Genomic DNA, 23,604 nt, shown 5'->3' with positions numbered 1-23,604 from the left:
GATAAGCTGGTGGAATAGCTATGTAAATAAAACCTGATTCCCCACTATCATGAATCTGACCAAAGGGTACTGGTAGATTCTTCTTAACCAAAGAGGCTAAGTAGAATACTGCCTTCTCTTCTGTGGATGGCCTCTTCAGATATACTGCCTTTCTCTTTCATCCACATGGTACTCCACCCACATTCCAAAGGTTGGTTTATAGGATACTGAGACCTCATCAGCTGTATGCAGCAGCTTACTTGGAAGAAGTACTCATCCATTTGTAGAAATCTCCCACAAGTTCTGGCACACTGGACTCCTTGAGGGAAGCTAAGCTTACTGTCATTGCTCTGTCTTTGACGGCAGATAATCAGGTTATGTTCTAGGACAGGAGTTAACTATACCCCAGGGAGAGAAAATAGATGCTGGTAAAGACCGGTGAATACCTCAGATAAAAAAAACAAGTAATGGCTTTCCTAGGAAGTGCTGGGGATTACAGGAAATTAATACAGCCCTTAACAGGCCTGATTAAAGGCAAAATGCTAGCAAAAGTGTCTCTGTCAAGCCAGTCCTGATAGCTTCCTGATATTTGCAAGCCTTCATAATATACACAAATATATCAGTGGTCAGGGTAGGGGCAATACATATCAAGAAGATTAATAATGAATAGCACCCGAAGTCTGCCATTTGAGCAGAAACTTAAGCAAGACTGAAGTAAATACTCTACTATTAAGAGGAAATGTGTTTATTGAGAAAGTTGGTCTTAGGGTCCTTACAGTACTTTCTTCTATCTAGAAATGTTATGCTTGTTAGAGATCACACACCCCTCCTTCTCCTTCAGAGGCTTCACCAGAAAGAAAAAAGCAATGTTAAACTTCTCCAGTGGGCCCCAGTACTGCAGCAATTCTGCTGTAGAATTCACACCATCTCAGTGTCTGCCATCACAATGCAGATGGTCTGTCTAGGATTCACAGACCTTATGTCAGCTGAAAGCCAGTGGCTTCAGGATGTAGGGGTCATCTATAACATATCATGATGGCTCCCCTGAGAAATGCCTGGCAGATAGCACCAGTAGACAAAGACACAACTGCCTAGAAAGTTAAAGTACCAGGTTATGTGGAGTATTTGAAGGAAACAACAAAAGTAAGCATGGGAAGTACAGAAGCAAAGATTAAACTGGTTTTCTTTGAAAAAAATTACCTGGAATCTCACATAATCAAAGGTAGCTAGCTACTGACACCTTTATAAGGCCAATAAATTGACAACATTTTATTTATTTTTATTTTACATCTTTATATCTTCACGAATGTTTTACTAAAATAGAACTCTCCTATCTTGTATTCTGAAATAGAAATTGGGTGATGTTCTTCCTAGTATATATTCATGATTAGTTTAATCTAGTTTAGAATTATGTTTTTGCCTGTTATTTTTCTACTTCCTAGCTTTGCTTTTGTAAATAATTTCTCTGTGTTTGTTTCTATGTGGAGCTTTTCTCCCCGGGTCTCTGCTGAAAATGGAAATGTATCCAGTTGGACTAGCCCGGTAAACAAATGTAAAATAAAATAAAAAATAAAAATAAGGCTCCTATAAGTAGTAGAAGCAGAAAACTATAATTCAAAGTGAAAAGGGATGATGATGAAACAAGGGGGAAGCTCAAGAAATAAGGAGAGACTGGAATGTTAGATGCAGATCCTTAAGGAGAATAAAAATAACTATACAGAATATTATATTCATAAAATAGCAAAAAGAATTCTAAGAACCAAGCCAACACGGGAATGGAGAAAGGAGATTCTGCCAATAGGGATGATTGCAATTAAGAGTACAGAGAATAGGCAATAGCGGGATGGTAATTACTGGACAAAACTAGCAAAGGGATCAAAGTATTGCGAGCAAATAATTAGAGAGTAATCCGGGTTCCTATCAGAACGATGAAAAATCTAAATCTCAAACTCTTGGATGAGTGAAAACGCAGGTAATTGAAATCGATATTGCGAGATCGCGGTACAGTGAAGCTTGAAAAATTTGTCCTTTCCTCACTTCAGTGCGATCTCGGAGTTGGAATATATTTTTAGGGGGGTGGGGGCACAGCCCCCACAATAGCAACTTCGCTTACCTGCATTTTCGCTCATCCGAGCGTTCGAGATTTTGATTTTTCGTCTATGTAATATAGACCCAAGTAACCGAATGTGAACAGGCCAAGAGTGAGATAAAGCTCTCAGTTTACCAGTCAGGCTATGTCCCCATACTCACCTGTGGTCAACGAACTTTGGATAGTGATGAAATGCCCTTTTCGGTGGCAACCCAGGGGCAATGGCTGTTTAAATGACCTAACTGAGGTAACACAGTATGCAAATGAGGGCTGAGGGAGTCAAACCCTGTGTCATAGAAACTACTGCTCACAGCTTCAACTTTCTGTGCCAACTGCCAGACTAGACTATGTCACATTCTATTTGCTTTTTCAGTTTCATCACAGACATTAGAGAGGTAAACAGAAGGTGGCTGCCTTTTGGGGCTAGGAGGTGAGGAGCTACGCTGTATATAAACATGACAACAGCACCTTGAAATATGACTGTCAACATTTGGGCCTTAACTTTAATCCCAATTTAACACCAAAGGGGTTACATACAAAGGGACTACCTGTTTAGACTTGGGGATCAGGTTCTACGCTTATATATGATATATGTTTCCTAACAAGCATTTGTCTACTCAGATTATTGTAAATTGGTGTTTGGTCGTCTTTGAGCATGAAAACTTGGATACAACTTATTTCTTTAAAAATTACGACTGAATTTTGTTCAGGCCATCACTGGATCAAAAGTTTGAGTAAAAAGCTTTAAAATGGACCTCAGAGCATCTATCGTCCCATGGCTTGGCCCACAGACCTGCAACTTACTTTAGTTATTACAGGGTAGTTTTGGTCAGTTAGGTTGTGTCGAAAGGATGGAGAGAAAATCAAAATTGATGAGTAATGCTGAATTTGTTTCTTTGATTATGCTTTTTCTTCAGGCAAACATTCTGCAAAAAACACAAAATGCATCTCAGAGCATACAGTAACCTCAAGGCTCACTTAAATTTTCCCAACATGCTTTAATTCTCTTACATTCTACAAGAGCATGTTCAATGTTTTTCAACATTACACATTGCAGGCAATCTTCTGTCCCCTATGGGGAACAGAAGATTGCCTGCAATATGTAATGTTGAAAAGCCATGACCTTTCTGTCATTACTGTGAAGCTAACACTCTTGCAGGTTCCTGAGATTTTTCTTCTCACGCTTGTAGGATAGTGCTACAACTGTTACATTCCAGTAGGTGGTTATTTTTTGAAAACCAATATGGGAGGGAGACAGTCTGCCAGCATACTGATCAGATTCCTGAGGACCTGGGGGGTGGGGGGGGGGCACATTCCTTGTGCTTTATCCACTCTTAGAAATTCCATCTTCCTCTTAATTTTCTCTGTTTATCCGTTTATGTGTGTACTACTCCCTCCACTTTGCAATGCCTCCATCACAGAATGACTCTCCCTCTTTAATCTGCTTCATAAACACTGAAATGATGTATTCAATCAATACTTCTGCTGTTTCTCAGCCTTCTGTAACCCCCTCCTATCTTTGTTCAGCCCAACTAAATGTGTCCTTCCTTTCTGTCTTTCTTTCTTTCTTCCATATAACCAAAGAAGCCTTTATTGTCTCAGTTGACCCCATGTGCCAAATCCATTTTAGTTTGTGCTTTTTTTCCACATATGCATTGTTGTCTTTTTGCTTGCGTCTTTGTACTGTGCATCTTCCATGTTCTCATCTCCTCTCTTCCACCCTTCTACCTCTTGTATGCCCTGTCTTTCGCCATAATCCCTAGCCTCATCTTTTTGGCTTTTGTCTCTTCCTCAAATACTTATCCATAACATTGAGTCCCATATCCCTGACCTATTCCCACGTCTTGTCCACTTCCTCAGTTTGCCAGCACTGCTCTATCTTCTATTTGGCCCTCTCCTTCATTTCATCACAATCCATTCCCCTTATGTTCCAATTCATCATCTTTCCCTTTATGTTCTTATCTTGTTAGCACTATACCATATAGTTAATTATATGATCACTATAACTTAATGGGACATTCACCAGGGCATCTCTAATGCCTTTCCCATTACTGAGTACTGCATTCAAAATTCTGTTCTTTGTGGTACACCCTTGCGCTAGCTGGTTGCATCACCTCTTGATCCAAGACTTCAGTGAATTCCTCCTCACCTTCTATTCTGGTGTTAAGAACCTCCCAGACTGCTCCTGAAAACTTCACATCTCTTATGACTATAAACCCTCTTCATCCTGTAACAATCCTTTGTTTTCTCCTCCAGTCTCCTATCCTCTACACTTTATGTGTCAGCAGATCAGTACATTATGTGAGACTACATAAACATTCTCCCCTTCCTCTATGTCCAGGACAATTACCCTAGGATATCACTCTATCATCCTCTCACCCCTTTCACAGGGTGGCGGCCCTCCTCCCCTCTAACCTCATATTTTATGCCTCCCTGTATGTAGATCACAGTTTTCAAGTTTCCAAAATAACAAAAACAGAATTCACATAACAAATATATTGCTGTTCAATTTTAGGAGCCTTAACAAAAAAAAAAAGTCCACTCCCTAGAAGTATTCCTTATTCTGAAATGCATTGGTAAATGTATCGTCACAGAGATCTGGTTAAAGATCACTGACAGCATCCCATCAGTGCAAGGCTTCAAAGCCTACCACACATTCAGGTCCAGCGCACGAGATAAAGGCACTAAAGCTGGCAGTGTCTCTATATTCATACAACAAAATTTCACCTCCGGACTCGTAGTCAACTATAGGACCTTCTCTATGTTCCCCTTGGCCCGTGTCTCCTACCTGACTAGTATCGACCGTCATGTATTCAGCCAAACACTATTCCCCTAGGGGACTTTAATTGCCTCTCCATCAATTGTGAGACTTATACATCCTCTAACGTGTATGCCCAGGGATTTCTGGACTTCATGAATACAAACTTCCTGGTCCATCTAGTCTGCACTCCAAGTAGTGGTGACAAAATCCTGGACTTGGTTCTCACCAATATGGATCAGTTCTGCTCCCTACCAGTCATAACTTCCTCCCTAGTCAAATCTGACTGTAAAATCAGTCACATTCACAGTAAGACTGAAGCCAGCAGCATCCTCCAATAACTCAGTTTTTTAAGATTTGCTAAAGCTAATCTCCTAAAACTGAGCAATCGCTTGGCTAAATTCAACACCCCATTCATACCTGATAAGTGCCCTGCATATAACTCCAAATTCTATTCACATGCAATTAGCTGCTTATATGCATTTGTCCCCACCAAAGTAAATACAATGCCAAATTTAAAAATAAAACTTAGTGATGGAACCCAAATATAAACAGGCTCTACAACAAAAGATAAAAGATCATTGCACATAAAAATAAATATAACTCTTTAGATGCCAGAAACACTCTTGCTAAACTGAACAGGGGGACTCCAGATCCTGATCATATTAACCAAAGCTAGATAGGAGGTAAAAATAACCACCCAACCAAAAGACAACCTCAAAGCCTTCTTTAACTCTGTTAGAAGCTTCAGAAACAAAGAGTAGCACTATATAGACAGAATATTAAATGATAACACATATTCAGACCCAGAGGACTTAGCCAATCTACTAGCACATAAATTTAGCTCTAATTTCACCTCCCCTTCCCCTCATTCCCACATCACATGCCAGCATCCAAAGACCCCCCCCCAAACCTCCAAGGAACAAATCCTCAAAGCACTACCATAGCCAAGAACACTGACTGGATGGTCTGAATAACACACCAGGATGCCTACTGGCCAGCCTCAAACAGGACCTGTCAACTCCTCAACACAGGCTATTTAATATCAGCCTCCGAGCAGGCTTTGTGGTGGATGAATGGAGGGCAGTAACAGTCAACCCCTTCACAAAGGCAGGGAGTCAGTGGACCAGGGTAATCATGGACCCATAAGTCTGACAAGCTTCATCTGTAAAGTTATAGAAAGGATCATTATGGAATTAGTAAATAAGGACATATTCCATCTATTAACTCTTGAACCAAGCTAGAACAGTTTTGTGAAGAGCAGATCCTGCCAACTTAACCTGGTGAATTTCTTCTAGAAGGTTACTGAAGCAATAGATAAGGGAAAACAATCTGTACACACCACATAGCTAGACTTTGCAAAGGCATTTGACACCATCCCACACACTGGTATAGTTGATAAACTCACCTAGCTAAATGTAAATCCCTAGGTAACTCACTGGAAAGTAAACTGGTTCACTAATAAAACTGAGAGAATTAAGGTGGGCAGCTCTATCGCCCCCAAAAGACCTGTCACAAGTATATGCCACGATTCAGTCCTTGGGACTGTCCTCTTCGACATAAACTTCTTGGAGGTAAAAGTTAATGTTAAAGGTTTATGACTGACCAAGTTTGTAAATGACTGTAAACTTAGTTTAATCATAAAATCTCCAGCATATACCAAACACTTCTAAGAGGGCCTTTCACAAGCAAAGAGCACCATGGCCTAAAACTAAATGCCCAAAAATGTATAATATTATCCTCTGACAGGCGTGACATACCATGTAACTCTTACATCAACAACACCCCACTGAAAATTAATCAGTATTTAGGGACCTAGGAACCTATGTAGGCAGTGAGTTGTCCTTTGATCACCATATATCCACTAATGTAAAAGAGTCCTGTTTTATCATGAAGCTTATTAGTAAGGGTGTGGTATCCAGGTGAAGAGATGTGATTATTCCACTGTAATAGGCACTTATTAGGATGATCATTGAGAGTGTAATACCCCCTTCGGTTTGTACCGTCCAAACACTTGATGCAATATGAACAACCACAAATCTTTCTCACTAAGAAACCCAAGGGCCAAAATCAAAAACATTGTACCAGTCATCTCAAAGGCCTGTCTGCCTTCTGAGTAACTTGCAGGTTACTGAGCGGCAGTCTCTGCTTCACCTACAGAGCGTCAATTAACCCCCATCCTTTTGGACCTGCTACACATCTGCATGTCCAGTGGTGGTATAAGAAATCTTAATCTCTTCTGCAATACATACAGAACACGTTGGAGGGATAGGTATGTATTACAGATAATATCACTTGTTTAAAATCGTCTTTCTTTCCATATAAAGCTAATTAACTCTATTCAAGCATAATCTAGACGAATGGATGAGTAACCTTAAGTTCATCTCCAATTTGGTGCCTTTGTCCCTTGAAGATCGGGGTAATATGTAAACGTCTGCCCAGCTCTGGAGTATCTGTACTTAAAATACAAGGGCCCTGGGGTTTTTGTACTTTAAATACAAGGGATAATACTTTCTTGGAAATGCCTGGCTAGGCTTCTAAGGGTCCTCGTGGATCGATAGCCTAGTAAGCACCTTCTAACCTTCCCTTGATTGCCATTCATGAACACCTATACCAAGGTGTCTTTATATCCCACCCATTTTGTTACTGGTCCATGTTTCTGTAATACTCACACATCCTACACCTCTACCGGTGAGTCCCTCTGTTTCTTATCTAGACTCCTTGCATTTCACAGTTATACAACTCAGTCATGTCCTGAGCCACCTTTATTTACACCACTGCTATGGTCTGTCACCCTTTTTTCCTTATTTTTACTACCCAAGTACATAACCCCCTCATCTGCATCTGTGACTTTCCCTCCCTCATCCATCTTAGTTTAACTCAATAGTACCCCTGAACTGTGGAACGTCACACCTACAGCAGCCTACAGACATCCTTACATTAAAAGCATATAATGAAAACTCATGCTGAAAAGCATAAGCCAAACAATTGTAAATATCTTGCAACCACTAAATGATAAGAAGGTATAAACAGCAATATTATCAGCAATAATTCTTTACTGTGATAATAGTAAGTACATTCAGCATGTTCACATCAATACTCTAATATAGTATAATGTGCACAAATCCAAAACTGTGTTTTTCTTTAAGGTTTCTCAAGCAATGGTTCATTTTGTGTACACTGCACAACATAGATTTGTACATATACCCCTGCCCAAACACAAATGTACATGCAGCATTGCCAGTACGTCCAGTTTTATTTTACAATTTTAAAACATCAGTATTAAAACATAGCACAGAGGACTTCATCACCATCCACTTTAACAATGTGTACAATTTTGCAATCAGGGCAGCATAAAACTGCTTAACAGTATATATACATACACACACACACATACACACACACACACACACACACACACACACACACATGAACAGCAGCATCAGCACAACTGCCCACCGAACCAATCATGCCAACCAGAGCAGCATGCCACTGCTCAATCCAACCTATGTCCTACAAAACTATAACAGAAAGGGGGAATAGCAGAATCATTAATGTGTCAGACCTCTCTACCACTGCCCCAAATTTTGCAATCAACTCAAATACGTCTTAGAAAAGAAATACCTTAACCTCATACCTATACCATTTAACAAAACAGACACCAGACTACATAAACTCCCCCTACCCCCACTCCTAACAACTTCATGGGCCCTAATTACCTAACTTGCCTTACCATACCCCCCACTGACGAACCAGCCTTAACCCTTTACAAACCTTACTTAAAACTATACCAAGCAAGCGTACATGTACACATATGTCTCCTTAACAAATTAAATGTATAATGACAAAGCATTTTTGTTCAGACAGATTTGAGCTTTCATGTGAGGGAAAGAAATTTCTTTCTGAGTACTTGTTTACTAAGATATTTACAGTAATACGAAAAAGTCATCTTATTTGTAAAATTAATAAAACATGTTTCAGAAGATGTACAACTCATACTGTAAATATCTATGACATTTTTTCAACATCGTTTTTTCACCTGATGCCATGCACTAGTTTATTTAGTCGGGTCTATATTACAAGACCGAAGACGCATTCTTTCGAATGCGCCTTGGTCGAACTTAAAAGGCTGAAAACGCAAAACATTGAAGCGGCTGTTAAGCAAGTTCTTTCCCTGGGAAAGAATTTGCTTTGCCGCTTAAGTACTTTGCCGTTTTCGGCACTGTAGTGCTGTCTTGGAGTTGGTATATATAAGTTGGGGGGGGGGGCTTTGCCCCCACTTAATGTAATGTTTGAAATTGATTTTTATTTATTTATTTTTGTTGGAACAGCGATTTTTTTCCCTTGGAAAAAAAATCGCTGTTCTGACACTTCGACATTGTAAGCTTTCGCTTACATAGGGTCAATTAATCACTGTTCGCTTTTTTTAAGAGTTCAGTGATTTAATACAGACCCTATTTAGTCACTTGGTTTTACTTTATTTTTATTTTATTTTATTTTACATTTGTTTACTGGGAAAGTCCAACTGGACATAGCTGTCCATTTTCAGCGGAGGCCTGGGGAGAAAAGCTCCAGAATATCTGGTAAGATACAATACATAAGATGTTTACATAGCACAGTGGTTTAGACATACAATTAGAAGCTATAATAGGTAATAACATATGATTTTATAGACATACAGTAGTTTAGTAGAGGTAATATTGAAGTTGTAATGAAGAGAAAAAAAAAAGTAAACAAAAACTACTAAACAGTTTGTCAATGAGGAGGTATTAACAAGTTCATATAATAATCAATAATATAATAAGGGAAAGTTATTCAAATTAATCTAGGGGAGAGATAGGACAGAGGGGAGTATGTGGTTACGAGTAGGTATCTAAAGTGAGATTATACACAATGCATCTGTGAGAGTTTTAGAGAAGATGTCAGGTAATGGGTGAGGGAAAGGCATGGGCAAGGTGTTAAAATATATCAGCCAGGTGCTATGCGGTCGCATGACCAAGAGTTATTTAGGTGGGAACTAAGCTGTTTTTTGAAGATGGTTTTGTTAGACTGGGCCCTGATTTCTAGTGGTATGGAGTTCCAAGTCTTGGCTATGTTACTAGAATACAGGGAGTCACCAGAGCTGTAATGGCTTTTGGAGACTGCAATGAGAGCCTTGTTAGTGGATCGTAGTTCTCGGTTATTGGAGTAGGGGGTGATCAGGGTTTGTAATGCTGGAGTTTTGTTGGGATGGTACAGTATTTGGTGAGCTAGAACAAGTTGGCTAAGGGCTAAGGTGTTTGGGAGTTCCAGCCAGGAAAGTTGTTTTAGGGCTTGACAGTGATGAGTCCGATAGGAGGAGTTTGTGGCAAATTTTGCTATTTTTTTCTAGCAAGCAGATAGTTTGTTTAAATCGGTCTTGTTTAGGTTAACTAGGACAGGAGAGGCATACAGTAAGGTTGAGAAAGATGGGCATGAGCTAGGATGATTTTACTGTTGTTAGTTAGGAAGTTTTTACATCTGTAAAGAGTACCTAGTTTCTTTTGGACTTTGCTTGTTGTTTGAGCTATATGTTTGTCATATTTCATATTGTCATCAATGATGACCCCTAGTAATTTGGTTTGTGTGACAGGGATAATAGGAGTGTTATCTGATGCAGAAATAGTGAATGGAGGAACGGGTATTGTTGCTTTAGAGGGATGGAAGAGCATTAGTTGGGGCTTTTTAGTGGAAGAGAGGTGTAGAAGAGAGTACAGGCAGGATGGAGTGGGTGGAGAAGAGTGCCAGGAGTGATTTGTGACATAGGTTCAGTAAGAGTGAAAGGGAAGGTCTACATGAGGGTATTAAGACCAGCTATGTTATATGGGTTGGAGACAGTGGTATTGACAAAAAGGCAGGAGTCAGAGCTGGACGTGGCAGAGTTAATGATGTTAAGATGTGCACTGGGTGTGACAAGGGTGGACAGGATTAGGAACAAGTGTATTAGAGGGTCAGCTCAGGTTGGAAGGTTTGGAGACAAAGCCAGAGAGGCAAGATTACGTTGGTTTGGACATGTGCTGAGGAGGGATGCAGAGTATATTGGGAAAACGATGTTAAGGATGAAGCTGCCAGGTAACAGGAAAAGAGGAAGGCCTAAGATAAGTTTTATGGATGTGGTGAGAGAGGATATGCAGCTGGCTGGTGTGACAGAACAAGATGCAGAGGACAGGAAGAAATGGAAACAGATGATCTGCTGTGGCGACCCCTAACGGGAGCAGCCGAAAGAATAAGAAGCTACTGGACTATCATACCAAACTCACCACCCTCCAGAAATTAATGAATTGAAATGGCTTGAATTCCCCTGTTTCCTTCATTACACTCAACTAACACTAACCCATGATACATTCCGAATGGGGCATTGTACTCAATCATTGGTCTGATGAGTGATGAGTATAGGGAGACTATGACCTCCTTGATCTAGATGAGAATCCTTCATGATAAGGTGGGCAATGTAGAAGGTCTTCCTAACTACTTTAGCTACATGGGTGTTGAATGACAAACTACTATCAACCTGGGTCCCCAGGTCCCTGATAACTTCTTCTGTGCTCAGTGGATTGCCACCTATTTGGTAGCTAGGGGTAACCTTGTTTTTCCCAAAGGGTATGACTATGCATTTTTTGGCATTTAACTTTAGGCCATGGCTCTGGCACCAGTTATCCGTTTCTGTGAGACCCTTCTGAAGGATATCTGTGTCAGATGTGTTTTCTACTATGGCGCCCAGTTTGCAGTCATCTGCAAACTTTGTCAGCCATAACCCTCCTGTGTTTGCTTGTACTTCGGAAAAGTATATGCCAAACAAGAGTGGGCCCAGGACTGAGCCCTGTGGTACACTCATTTGTGACAGATGAGTACCAGTAAGAGTGAAAGGGAAGGTCTACATGAGGGTATTAAGACCAGCTATGTTATATGGGTTGGAGACAGTGGCATTGACAAAAAGGCAGGAGTCAGAGCTGGACGTGGCAGAGTTAAATATGTTAAGATTTGCACTGGGTGTGACAAGGGTGGACAGGATTAGGAACAAGTATATTAGTGGGTCAGCCCAGGTTGGAAGGTTTGGAGACAAAGCCAGAGAGGCAAGATTACATTGGTTTGGACATGTGCTGAGGAGGGATGCAGTGTATATTGGGAAAATTATGCTAAGGATGAAGCTGCCAGGTAACAGGAAAAGAGGAAGGCCTAAGATAAGGTTTATGGATGTGGTGAGAGAGGACATGCAGGTGGCTGGTGTGACAGAACAAGATGCAGAGGACAGGAAGAAATGGAAACAGATGATCTGCTGTGCTGACCCCTAACGGGAGCAGCCGAAAGAATAAGAAGCTACTGGACTATCATACCAAACTCACCACCCTCCAGAAATGAATGAATTGAAATGGCTTGAATTCCCCTGTTTCCTTCATTATACACAACTAACACTAACCCATAAACTAATATATAATACAGATAACCGCCCTTCTTTCCATTCTATCCTACAATTCTACACCCCCACCAGAAACCTTCAATCCACTAATAAACAACTCCTAAAAGTTTCCAAACCAAATAAAAGGGCTGGACAAAGCCTGTACTCACACTCCATATCTAAACTACGGAACGCCCTACCCCCCCCCCCCATCACACATAATTCGATTCCTTACAAAACTTTAAACTCACTTTAAAAAAGAATTTTCTTAGCAAACTATTATGTCCATGTTTACAAAACCATAGACTACCTTAAGCTTTGTCTAGCATATTGAAGTAGTATGTCTCCCATCAATGTCAATAAAATCCTTCCCTGTGAATATGATCTTATTCTATATTTGTTTCTCGTAGTCTCATAATTTTGTCTGATAAGAAGGTACGATACAAACCCTATCTAGACCATGCAAACCTCTGCACTCTATGTTACTAATCTGTAGAAAATCATATATGCCTTAGAATTTGTACAAAAACATTACACTTGAAGTATTTTAGTCTTTGACAATTTTGTATAAAAACTTTGGATGTTGCTGTGTATATAATATTGTCCTATCTACTTCATGGATTTGTAATTGGAGCTTTTCTCCCTGGGCCTCCACTGAAAATGGATTTTTGACCCAGTGGACTTTCCCGGTCAACAAATGTCAATAAATAAATAAGTAAATAAATAAATATCCTCCTTGTGATTCACATATTGTTTCATTTGTTCTATTAGAAATCAAGTTTGACATGGACAGGGTGGCAACTCATATGTCACAAATGGATGAGTTGCAATTGTTTCACTGGTGTTTGTTTTAGAAAATAATTGTAGCATTGCTTCTATTACAGTGCCAGCAAACCTTTTTTCCTCTTGTCAGTGAATGTGCAACCATGGAATTGGTATATATAAGTAAGGGGGTGTGGAGAGCGTAATCTCACAGATGGGAGTGCAGGGAGGTTTGCCTCTTATACAAACAAATTCTTTTTTAGTTTTTCATATGGAAAATGTATATTTGATTGTTATTTGTTCATTTGTTGCTTTGTGCAAACATAACTTAAGGAATCATAGTGGAACCTGACTAAATACAAGGTTATGTGAAATGTAACCAGTGCATATTATAACAAAACAATGAAGTTCTATTACCTATATTGATCCACTGGTGCATTCCTTCAATTTACATTCACATATCAAGTATCCTATTATGTGTACAATATCTCTACCACATGCAATTTTAAGAAATAGAATTTGAAAGTATGTATTACTTTAAGTTGGTTCTTTCAAAATAAAAGTCACGTGCTCCATCATGTACACTACTGTTGTTCACACTGTAATACTGATTTGCTACTTTCTTCTACTTTCAAACTGTTTTATTTTCAGCTGTACAACATTTAGATAATATCATTTTATAATACATAAAATGTGCTGTTCTCCGAAACTGAGAAAGCAAATAACTTTGTAGGAGTGAGCATCAAACATCAACCTTCTTGGTAGCAAGGCTCATATTGCCACATAGACATTAGCATAACAGAACTGCACTAGAAATCTACAGGAAACTTTGAAGGATGTTACATACTTCATGGTGCCACACACACAAAAGTGTGGCACAGAAAAGTGTCAAATATCTTCTAAAGATGTTGATGATACCGGGTGCATTTTGTTTCTAGCTGCCATTTGTGTGACATGTTGAAACTTATGACAGCTTTTATAGCTGTTAGACATGTCTAACTCCTACATTTTTTTAAAACTTCTTGTTCATGTATTGCAAATTCAGCTGTACTGTGCTCTTACCACCCAGCTTTCCTCACTGGACCACTGCTACAGTACCAGCACTGTTTCAGTAAACAAATAATAACTAAAAAAAAGAGATTAGACAGAAGTTAAAAGTAAGGCATGATTACAGCAAGAACTGTAACACTGAAAAGGATAATTAATTAAATTAAAAGTAGCAAATCTACACATGCATAGATATAATTTCAATGTGGTGTAATGCACATGTAGAACTGATTGTACGATGCAAACATCATGAATAGTTAAAAACAATAATATAAGAATATGCAAGACATATAATAAGTTGAAAGTCATTTTAGCTTGATAGTTGTGTATATTAATAAAAATCATAATTACTACTTGCAATATTTGTTTTGCAGTGATGCAACAAATGCAAGAAAGTATAACAGGGAATGTTGAATAAACAATAACCAGGTTGACTAGGAAGGAAATATGTGCATATTATTGCATCTTACTGGTAAAAGTAATAAAAGAATACAGAGGAAGACAGGAAAACTTTACAAATGTAAGAGGAGTATTTAATTAAGTTACTTGTCTGCAATACTTTTGTATCATTTGTTTTTCATATAATATAATAAGAATTAATACATGTGTGATTTACATAATTTTGCATTTTACTACATGCAACCAGTTCATGAGATAACATGCACTCATGTTACTCAATGAATTGTTAACTGGAACTACACGGTTTGACTTTGGGGTACAACTGCTCCACTGAAGGTACTACTCAGAGATGCTAAGAAGGTTAAACCTAAAATATAAGGGAATAAACATAGATAGCGCTTATATTTACTCAATTTATATACAGCACTACCAATGATGATTTATTTAAAGTAAGCTCACAATTAAATTATTTGACATAAAATTTGCAATAACTACCTAGTTTTAGATTGCATAAGATAAAAAAAAATACTATGCATCTGCTAAACTTAAAAGCATACCAACAAATATGTGATACTTAACAACAATCTGTGTATTCAAATGTGCATTTGGTTGACTTAATGTGTTACAGTAACTTCTTGTTGCATTACCAATGAGAAAAAAAAGACTCACTGCAAATGTAACTGTTTACTTCACTAACCTTTTCTATACTTTATTCTTTTGTACAACATATTGCAAGAAAAACAACATTATGCTAAGTGCAACTTGGCACAACAGTTGTGATTCATGAATATGCTGTAATATGCATTGCACTGCACACTGGCAGGCCTTTGTGGTGCTATGTTCCATACATAACCTGCTAGTATGCAAAGCAGACTACATAGTTTAGTTACAGGGAGGAAGATCTCTGCTGAGGAAGCACCAAGCAGAGCAGCTAGCATTTTTTTTCTGTAGCAATAACTACCAATGAAAGAATGTGTGACAAGAAAAGAAGGTGAGGGGTTGCTCACCCTGTGGACTGCACCACCTGGCTTGTCTGATGTGATATTACGATGTGCAGCTAGCCCCAGTGTGTGATGCACACTGTAATATTACATCAGACATTACTGTGTGCAGCTAGCCCCAGTGTATGATGCACACTTACATCAGACATTACTGTGCAGCTAGCCCCAGTGTGTGATGCACACTGTAATATTACATCAGACATTACTGTGTGCAGCTAGCCCCAGTGTGTGATGCACACTGTAATATTACATCAGACATTACTGTGTGCAGCTAGCCCCAGTGTGTGATGCACACAGTAATATCACATCAGACATTACAGTGTGCAGCTAGCCCCAGTGTGTGATGCACACAGTAATATTACATCAGACATTACTGTGTGCAGCTAGCCCCAGTGTGTGATGCACACAGTAATATCACATCAGACATTACGGTGTGCAGCTAGCCCCAGTGTGTGATGCACACTGTAATATTACATCAGACATTACTGTGTGCAGCTAGCCCCAGTGTGTGATGCACACTGTAATATTACATCAGACATTACTGTGTGCAGCTAGCCCCAGTGTATGATGCACACAGTAATATCACATCAGACATTATGGTGTGCAGCTAGCCCCAGTGTATGATGCACACAGTAATATCACATCAGACATTACGGTGTGCAGCTAGCCCCAGTGTGTGATGGCTCCTTATGTTATGAATCAGACGAACATCAGGTACAGCCTTGGTGGAATGTCCACTTGCAACCTACTATGTATAACTTGAATGGTACAAATCAGACCATTGCATGGATCTGCACTGTCAAACACTGCTGACAGAATGACATTAATGAGCTGTACTGTCCCTCCACTAACATTACTGCAAAAGTAACTCAGTGTAAGGAACATATGGCAAATGAAGACATGCACTATTTTTGTGAATCTCACCATATATTTAGTGTACAGTGGCTTGTGGTTAAATGCAAAAAATGCTCTGGTGTGCCTGCAGGTGGTTCATATCCAGAGGTATCTGTTAACACTAGAGCTCTGGTAAAGCCTTTCCTTAAATCTTCAAGTGTCCATACCTGGTATGAAGCCTCAACTACGCTGGCTGATGAGCAGCAGACCAAGTGCCATCTCACCAATCATAGAAGATATTCTGGAGATTATAGTGAGACTTTAAATCAACTAGCTACCCTTAATATCTGAAAATGCCAGTCCTTCTGAACTTCTGCTGTTCCACTAACGCTAGTTGCACTGCCAGTAAGTGCCGACTACAGTGATGAAGTAGAATAACACGCCTCAACACGGAGGTGATTAATACCTCTTACAGGGCCACAGTGACTTATAATACAGTCACTCATACCATAACACCCCTCAACACGAAGGTGATTAATACCTCTTACAGGGCCACAGTGATTTATAGTACAGTCACTCATACCATAACACCCCTCAACACGGAAGTGATTAATACCTCTTACAGGGCAACAGTGATTTATAATACAGTCACACATACAATAACACCTCTCAACACGGAAGTGATTAATACCTCTTACAGGGCAACAGTGATTTATAATACAGTCATTCATACCATAACACCCCTCAACACGGAAGTGATTAATACCTCTTACAGGGCAACAGTGATTTATAATACAGTCACTCATACCATAGCACCCCTCAACACGGAGGTGATTAATACCTCTTACAGGGCCACAGTGACGTATAATACAGTCACTCATACCATAACACCCCTCAACACAGAGGTGATTAATAACTCTTACAGGGCCACAGTGATTTATAATACAGTCACTCATACCATAACACCCCTCAACACGGAAGTGATTAATACCTCTTACAGGGCCACAGTGATTTATAATACAGTCACCCATACCATAACACCCCTCAACACAGAGGTGATTAATACCTCTTACAGGGCCAGCAGTGATTTATAATACAGTCACTCATACCATAACACCCCTCAACAAGGAGGTGATTAATACCTCTTACAGGCCCAGCAGTGATTTATAATACAGTCACTCATACCATAACACCCCTCAACACGGAGGTGATTAACACCTCTTACAGGGCCACAGTGATTTATAATACAGTCACTCATACCATAACACCCCTCAACACGGAGGTGATTAATACCTCTTACAGGGCCAGCAGTGATTTACAATACAGTTACTCATACCTTGGAATTAACAAGAGCCTTTTCTCAGGTATTATTAAGTTAAACACAGTACTTTAATACCACCTGTACATAGAATGGGAGACAGAATTACATTATCTTTTCCCACTGGCTGAAAAAGATGCTTTAAAAAAATATCATCAAGTGAGACTAAAAAAATCTCATTTTGCACTTAAAATGCATAGACCTGTATATGACACAGGTAACTAAGGCAGGGAAAGAGGCAAAGTGTGTGTGTGTGTGTGTGTGTGTGTGTGTGTGTGTGTGTGTGTGTGTGTGTGTGTGTGTGTGTGCATGTATGTGTGTGAAAAAGAGAGAGAACCTGAAATTCCCTTGGTACTGCCTGTTTTTTTTTATTTCTTTTTTATGACACAACACCATGACCTGGATATTGTTGCTATGACTGTATTTTTCCTTTTAAACAAATGATCTTATATCACATGCATTTCATTCTGAAATAGACTAAAAAAATATGACATTTTGTTTTCCTGGTCTGGAGATATTTATTTTTCCATTAACTGTTAGATTAGATGGCTTGAAATAAATTTAAATTAACAATTTCTCCTACACATCATTCAGATGGTGTCTTCACTCACCATTTTATCTCAGTTTTCAGTTTCCATTAAAAATCTGTGCATTCATCCCCCTCACTACAATATACCTGCAGTAGCATCACTGAGGATGAAAGTCAGTTCTGTGTGCATATCTTTAATAAAATGTTCCTGAAGCTTTTAATTAATGAACAGCTTTTACATATATTATGACTGGTGGGGGAATCACAGCACCAAAAACACAAAAAATACCATATGAATGCAAATATGATGTACAAGGACACTTTAAAACTAAAGCACTAGTTTATGGTTTTTTTCTCTTCTCTTTGCCTCTCCTACCCTCTCGGTCTTTTTCAGTAATCTTATTTATTTTTATTTGGTATGATACGTTTCCTTTATTTATTTAAATACAATCTTCTCCTGACCCATCAACTGCTAATACCAATCAAATAAAATACCTGCCCTCTCTGGTCTGTTCACCTTCCATAATACTGCTTGTCAACTAAGACCTTCCAATACTGCCCTACTGACTGTTACCAATTGCTTACATAGCTCAGGCCAATCTCTTTATTCCTGTGCAGTTGCTAAGGCCTGGAACTCTCTACCCCCTGACATTAGATGTCTAAATAGTAAATATACTTTCAAATCCCTTCTAAAAGATCTCCTATTCAAAACTTCGATATGTTCTTGTACAGAACCAGACTAATTTCACCTCTTCCTGACTTTCAGCATCCCTAGATCACAGGTGTACTGTGTCATTTCTCTTAGTGCATAGTACTGTGAACCAAGTGTTTAGGCCACCTTTATAGTTATGATTTCTAGTTTATGACCCTGTTTGTCTATGGAAACTTCTTTTTGAATTTATGTTCAAGCAATTCTGTATTTGTTGTATATTATCTTGTTTAATTGGTTTCTCAATATTCTAACCACTGTATGCTACATCAATTGTAAAACTCTGATTTTACTCCTTTCCTTTCATATGTTCTATGCTCTTTGTGCAAAATAGCTATATTTATATAATTTGTTATTATTTTTATTATTTTTTTAATAATTTTTTACTATGTATCTGGAGCTTTTCTCCCCGGGCCTCCACTGAAAACAGTCACCTTGTGTCTAGTCGGACTAATCCAGTAAACCAATAGAAAATAAATAAATAAAATAAATAAATAAATAAATAAAATTAAATTTTGAACAAACCAAGATAAGTAACAAAACTGCACTGCTTGGTCTGAACTTTTATCACTGAAATAGATATGGCCAATGTAAATGGCAAAGAAATGCCACTTAATAATATTTAGATAATATCTTGTGAGATGTATGCTGTATGGTTTACTATCAAATATCTGAAAGTCACCTTTCTGTCATTCATAACGTCGAGGGTAAAGGTGCAAAAGTTCATAACTGTGAGTGGAAATCCCGTCATCTCTGAAACGTCGACACATAGCTTGCGTTCGAGGTTTTGCGCATCGCTGTTTCAGTTGATCGCACTACAGTGGTGATCGGGAAAATTATCCTTTTCCTGTAGCGCAATCTCAGAGTTAGAATGTATAATTATCAGGGGGTGTGCTGGGTGCAGGGGGGCTTGTCCCTCCTGCAAAACGGTAGTACATCTCCGGACATCTAGGTAATGTCAAATTCAACATACTGACATTACCGTGTTCAGAGATGTGAGCGAATAATGTGCACATTTTCTGCATTTTGGTTCGAGTAATGACTTACTCACATAACTGATTTGCAGAATTTTTATAGTAAACCATGCTGTACTGCTATTTTCCAGTGTTTTCCTCCCCTTTCTCAGATGATTACCAGTGCTTTAACCTTTCACATTGACAAATGCTTATTAAAATACATTTCACAGTTTATGCACTGAGTTGTCAGGTTATTTGTAGGTTTTCTTCTTCCCCTTTTCAAAATAACGAATGAAGAAAATGCTCATTACAAAAAAAAAAAAAAAGAAAAAAGGTCCAGTCCAGAGGTGTCAGCTAATGCATTAGCACATTCAGAGCTCAGCTGCTAATTAATGTAGTCTGTATCATAAACATAACTATTCTAGTTTTAAACTCTACTGATTGCTTGACCAGTTTCAGATTATATTGAAACTGTACTCCTTACAAGTCTTTCATGGAGCTAATGGTTTCCCTTTCTCCTTTTCTTACTGTGTGGGATTTGTTAAATTTTATTCTCTGCCATGTTTATGCCTTACGATGAACATTCTTCTCTTCAGTTTCTCTGGCTCCTGACTGTCTCTGTTTAGCTAATCTGGGTTAGGATCATGTACTTTAACACTTAGCATCTTTCTCTTGTCTGACCTGCAGGCATGCTTTGAGCTGCTCACAGAATTCAGTATTTCATTTTTGCTGTGCTGTGAGTACTTGCATGCTTTGTCCTTTCTACTCTTTCATTTCTAAACTCCGTCTGCCAGACAATTTTATTAACTAGCTCACTTTGCTATACATTTCTGTTCACATGAATTAGGCTGGGTCAGTAAAAACTTTGTTAAATAAACTTTAATATGTAATATGTAATAAAGGTAATATACATAAACATCCTGCATAACAAGAAACACGCTCAGAAAATGAGATGCAAACAAACGTTACAGATGTTAACAAATATCTAGTACCGCAGGAAAACTGACTCATTACAAATCCTGTAACTCAGGCAACAGTGAATTTTCCATACAGCTGTAGATGATGTTTTTTTCTTCAAAATCAAAGCTTATTGAGTAAAAAGTCAAGCATCTCATCATGTACTTTGCACTTACCCAATAACACAAACATAGTCAGACTGTAGAAAATGCACATGGTGGACAGTTGTCAGCTCTTGCAGTATAAACCAGGTCTTCTAATGTCACTACTTAGGAATCAGTACAATAAGTTTGAGTGTTTCTGGTTTTCGGATATTACGCTGTTCCTGGGTTGCTGCTTGACTGAATTGTAGACAAATTTTAGCTTTAAGAACTACAGAACTGGAACACTTATACTGCACACGCTGTTGCACAAGTAACTGTTAACCACTTCATTCAATCAACAGAGGATGGGGCCGGGAGGGGGGGGGGGCTCTTAAAGTTACAGTACCAGTTTGGCTCTGAATATAGTACAGTGAATTGGTTGCAAATAATACCAGCGAAATGAGTGACAAACAGAGGCAATTTAAACTGTCAAGAGCCAATAAGGCGGTGAGTACATTTTATTTCCCTTTACCTGCTTTTAAGACAGATATTGAAATGATCATTTTTCTCTACCTTTTGCAAGATCTCAAGCAAGCACAAATAGACCTGTAAGAGCAAACCTGGTAGCAGCATCTAAGAAATACAGCCCAGAACCTCCAGTTACACTATTATTTTTTGCAATGCGTGTTATGCCAAATACCCCTTTATAAGTATCTCAGTTATTTACCACAATTAGTCAGCAAGGATACAAGTTCTCAGGCAAACAGTACAATTTTCATTCTGTATTCACCCAAGGTTGTTATTACAGAATATGTTAAATCCATGACATGATGCTTCTTGGACCCTTTTTACCCATGGCATGAGTAAGATTAAGTGCAGCATGTGTGGACAGTTAGAGATGCGTAACCCCAACCACAGCCAGCATATTTTTTTACAAGTGAGATTAAGGTGGTGTACCAGCAGAAAACTAATACAGACAGAGGGAAAACATGTAGACACACAGACAGTGCTGAGTGACCAGAATTCAAGAATGACCTCAAATCCTGAAGCTGCGAGGTCGAGATCTTTGATTCCCCAGAGTTCCTGTGTTCATATTTTGTGGCTCACACAACCTACAGACTATTGCTACTGGGTCATTCCTGAAAAGACAAGTGTGTACTTACCCAGTTAATGTTGTGTCTTTTGGCTTTTCCCGGTTAGGGGTCACCACAGCGGAACTCCGGTCAGCTAATGATTGGCAGTAGATTTTTTACGTGCCGAGTTGCCAGCCCTGATGCACAACCTTCAGCGAAGGTACGCCCATTCACGCATGTCTCCACACAGAAGACACTTTAGCTTAGAATGGAACAGGACAACTTCTTACTGTGAGGCGACAATGCTACCAGTTAATAAATATAAAAAATTCTAACCATGTTCCTCTGTTGGTTTTTGTCTAACTACCTGGCTTTGACTTACTGCAAGTTTGGAGCATTAGGTATTCTGAAATCTTTTCCTAACTTCTAACCAGTTACAGAGTAAATATCTAAGCTAAGAAATAATTACAATGCTAAATGTTTGCTTGTACTGTTTGTAGTACGTTTCCTTGTAGGATTTTTTTTAATTTATATAGGATCATAGGACATTACTAGGCTAATGGCTCTGGGCCCCTTACAAGCCTAGCCAAGAATTTATCCCGAAAAAGAAATCTGAGTTAGCACCTGTCGTCCCTGTTAATGTGGGACACAGGTAGAACCCCTGGGACAAATTTGTGGTTTCCCATCCACTCATCAAGGTTGCGCTTGACGAGGGTGAGTGAATATATTTTTTTCTCTTCCCCACTCCCCTTCATCAACCTCAAATAGCCAGGAACCATTCAATGCCCGGATTGTGCCCATTTATTCTTCAGTATGGGATGAACATTAGGAGGTAGGATTCCTCAAGCTGCTTTAATATTGTAGAAGGGCCTACTTTAGATCCACCACACTGATGTCAAAGGCATATAAAGGCTCCTCTCTTGAAAGTATAGCATTTTGCATACATTGGCCAGAATGGTTACCCTGCCACTTATCAGGTTTCCAGGACATTCCCCAAGCTTCATTATGGGGACAGGACACTATGGTAGTGGTGAATGCTTTCCACCAAAAGATGGAGCAGGCCTTTGCCCTTCTTTCTTTTCCTGCAGTCAGCTTTAAGGCACCAGAGTTATCAGCTGAATGCCAGTTACTAGCATATATCTGCTCTTTGTCAATACGACAGTGTTGAGATGGACTTTTTACACAAACTGACCATATCCTTTGCGTTCATTCATGCATTAACAAAGTCATTACAGAGTGATTTGGACCTTTTATATCTGCTGCATGATTGTGTAACACAAACAGTATTTGCCCCTTACTTTGTAATACCCTTACTCTCTGCCATTACTTACTTTTATTATGTCTTGCCATGTTCTTATCTTTGAATAAAAGTGCCACATTGTAACCATTGTCTCAGTTTTGTTTTGTTTTGTTTTGTTTTGAGTTCTCCCTACCTACAATTCTTGTTTCTTTTTTCCTTCTCCCTTCCTATTTGCCTTTGCCATTCTGTTATCAAATTTGTTGTCTCAAAGATCTGTTGAAAATGATGATCAATCTGAAAACAAATGCATTTTAATTATCGAACCAGCTACCATCAGCCAGAGTTGCCACAAAAACAATTTTCGTAGCTACTTTGAAGGTGGATTATATAGTTTTCTCAAAAGCTCTGTAGATTGTAAGACTGTTGCTGTAAACCTTAGGTATAATGTAAATTGAC

The 23,604-nt window shown here is 38.9% G+C and overlaps 1 protein-coding gene across 1 annotated transcript in view; it reads right to left on the bottom strand.

The window, feature by feature from the left end:
- Window positions 1-21,171, bottom strand: part of LOC122788835 — an 829,367-nt gene extending 808,196 nt beyond the window's left edge. Inside the window, exon 1 of the mRNA XM_044055713.1 lies at window positions 20,929-21,171. Within this exon, the coding sequence (XP_043911648.1) occupies window positions 20,929-20,968 (40 nt within the window). The 5' untranslated portion in view covers window positions 20,969-21,171. The remainder of the gene's footprint in view (window positions 1-20,928) is intronic.
- Between the last annotated feature and the right edge of the window lie 2,433 nt (window positions 21,172-23,604).

This window comes from Protopterus annectens, chromosome 14.part0 (genome assembly GCF_019279795.1).
Source record: "Protopterus annectens isolate FY-2018-M chromosome 14.part0, PAN1.0, whole genome shotgun sequence".
NCBI lineage: Eukaryota > Metazoa > Chordata > Ceratodontiformes > Protopteridae > Protopterus > Protopterus annectens.
The sequence above is the reverse complement of the archived record's forward strand: the minus strand, read 5'-3'. Positions and strand labels throughout refer to the sequence as shown.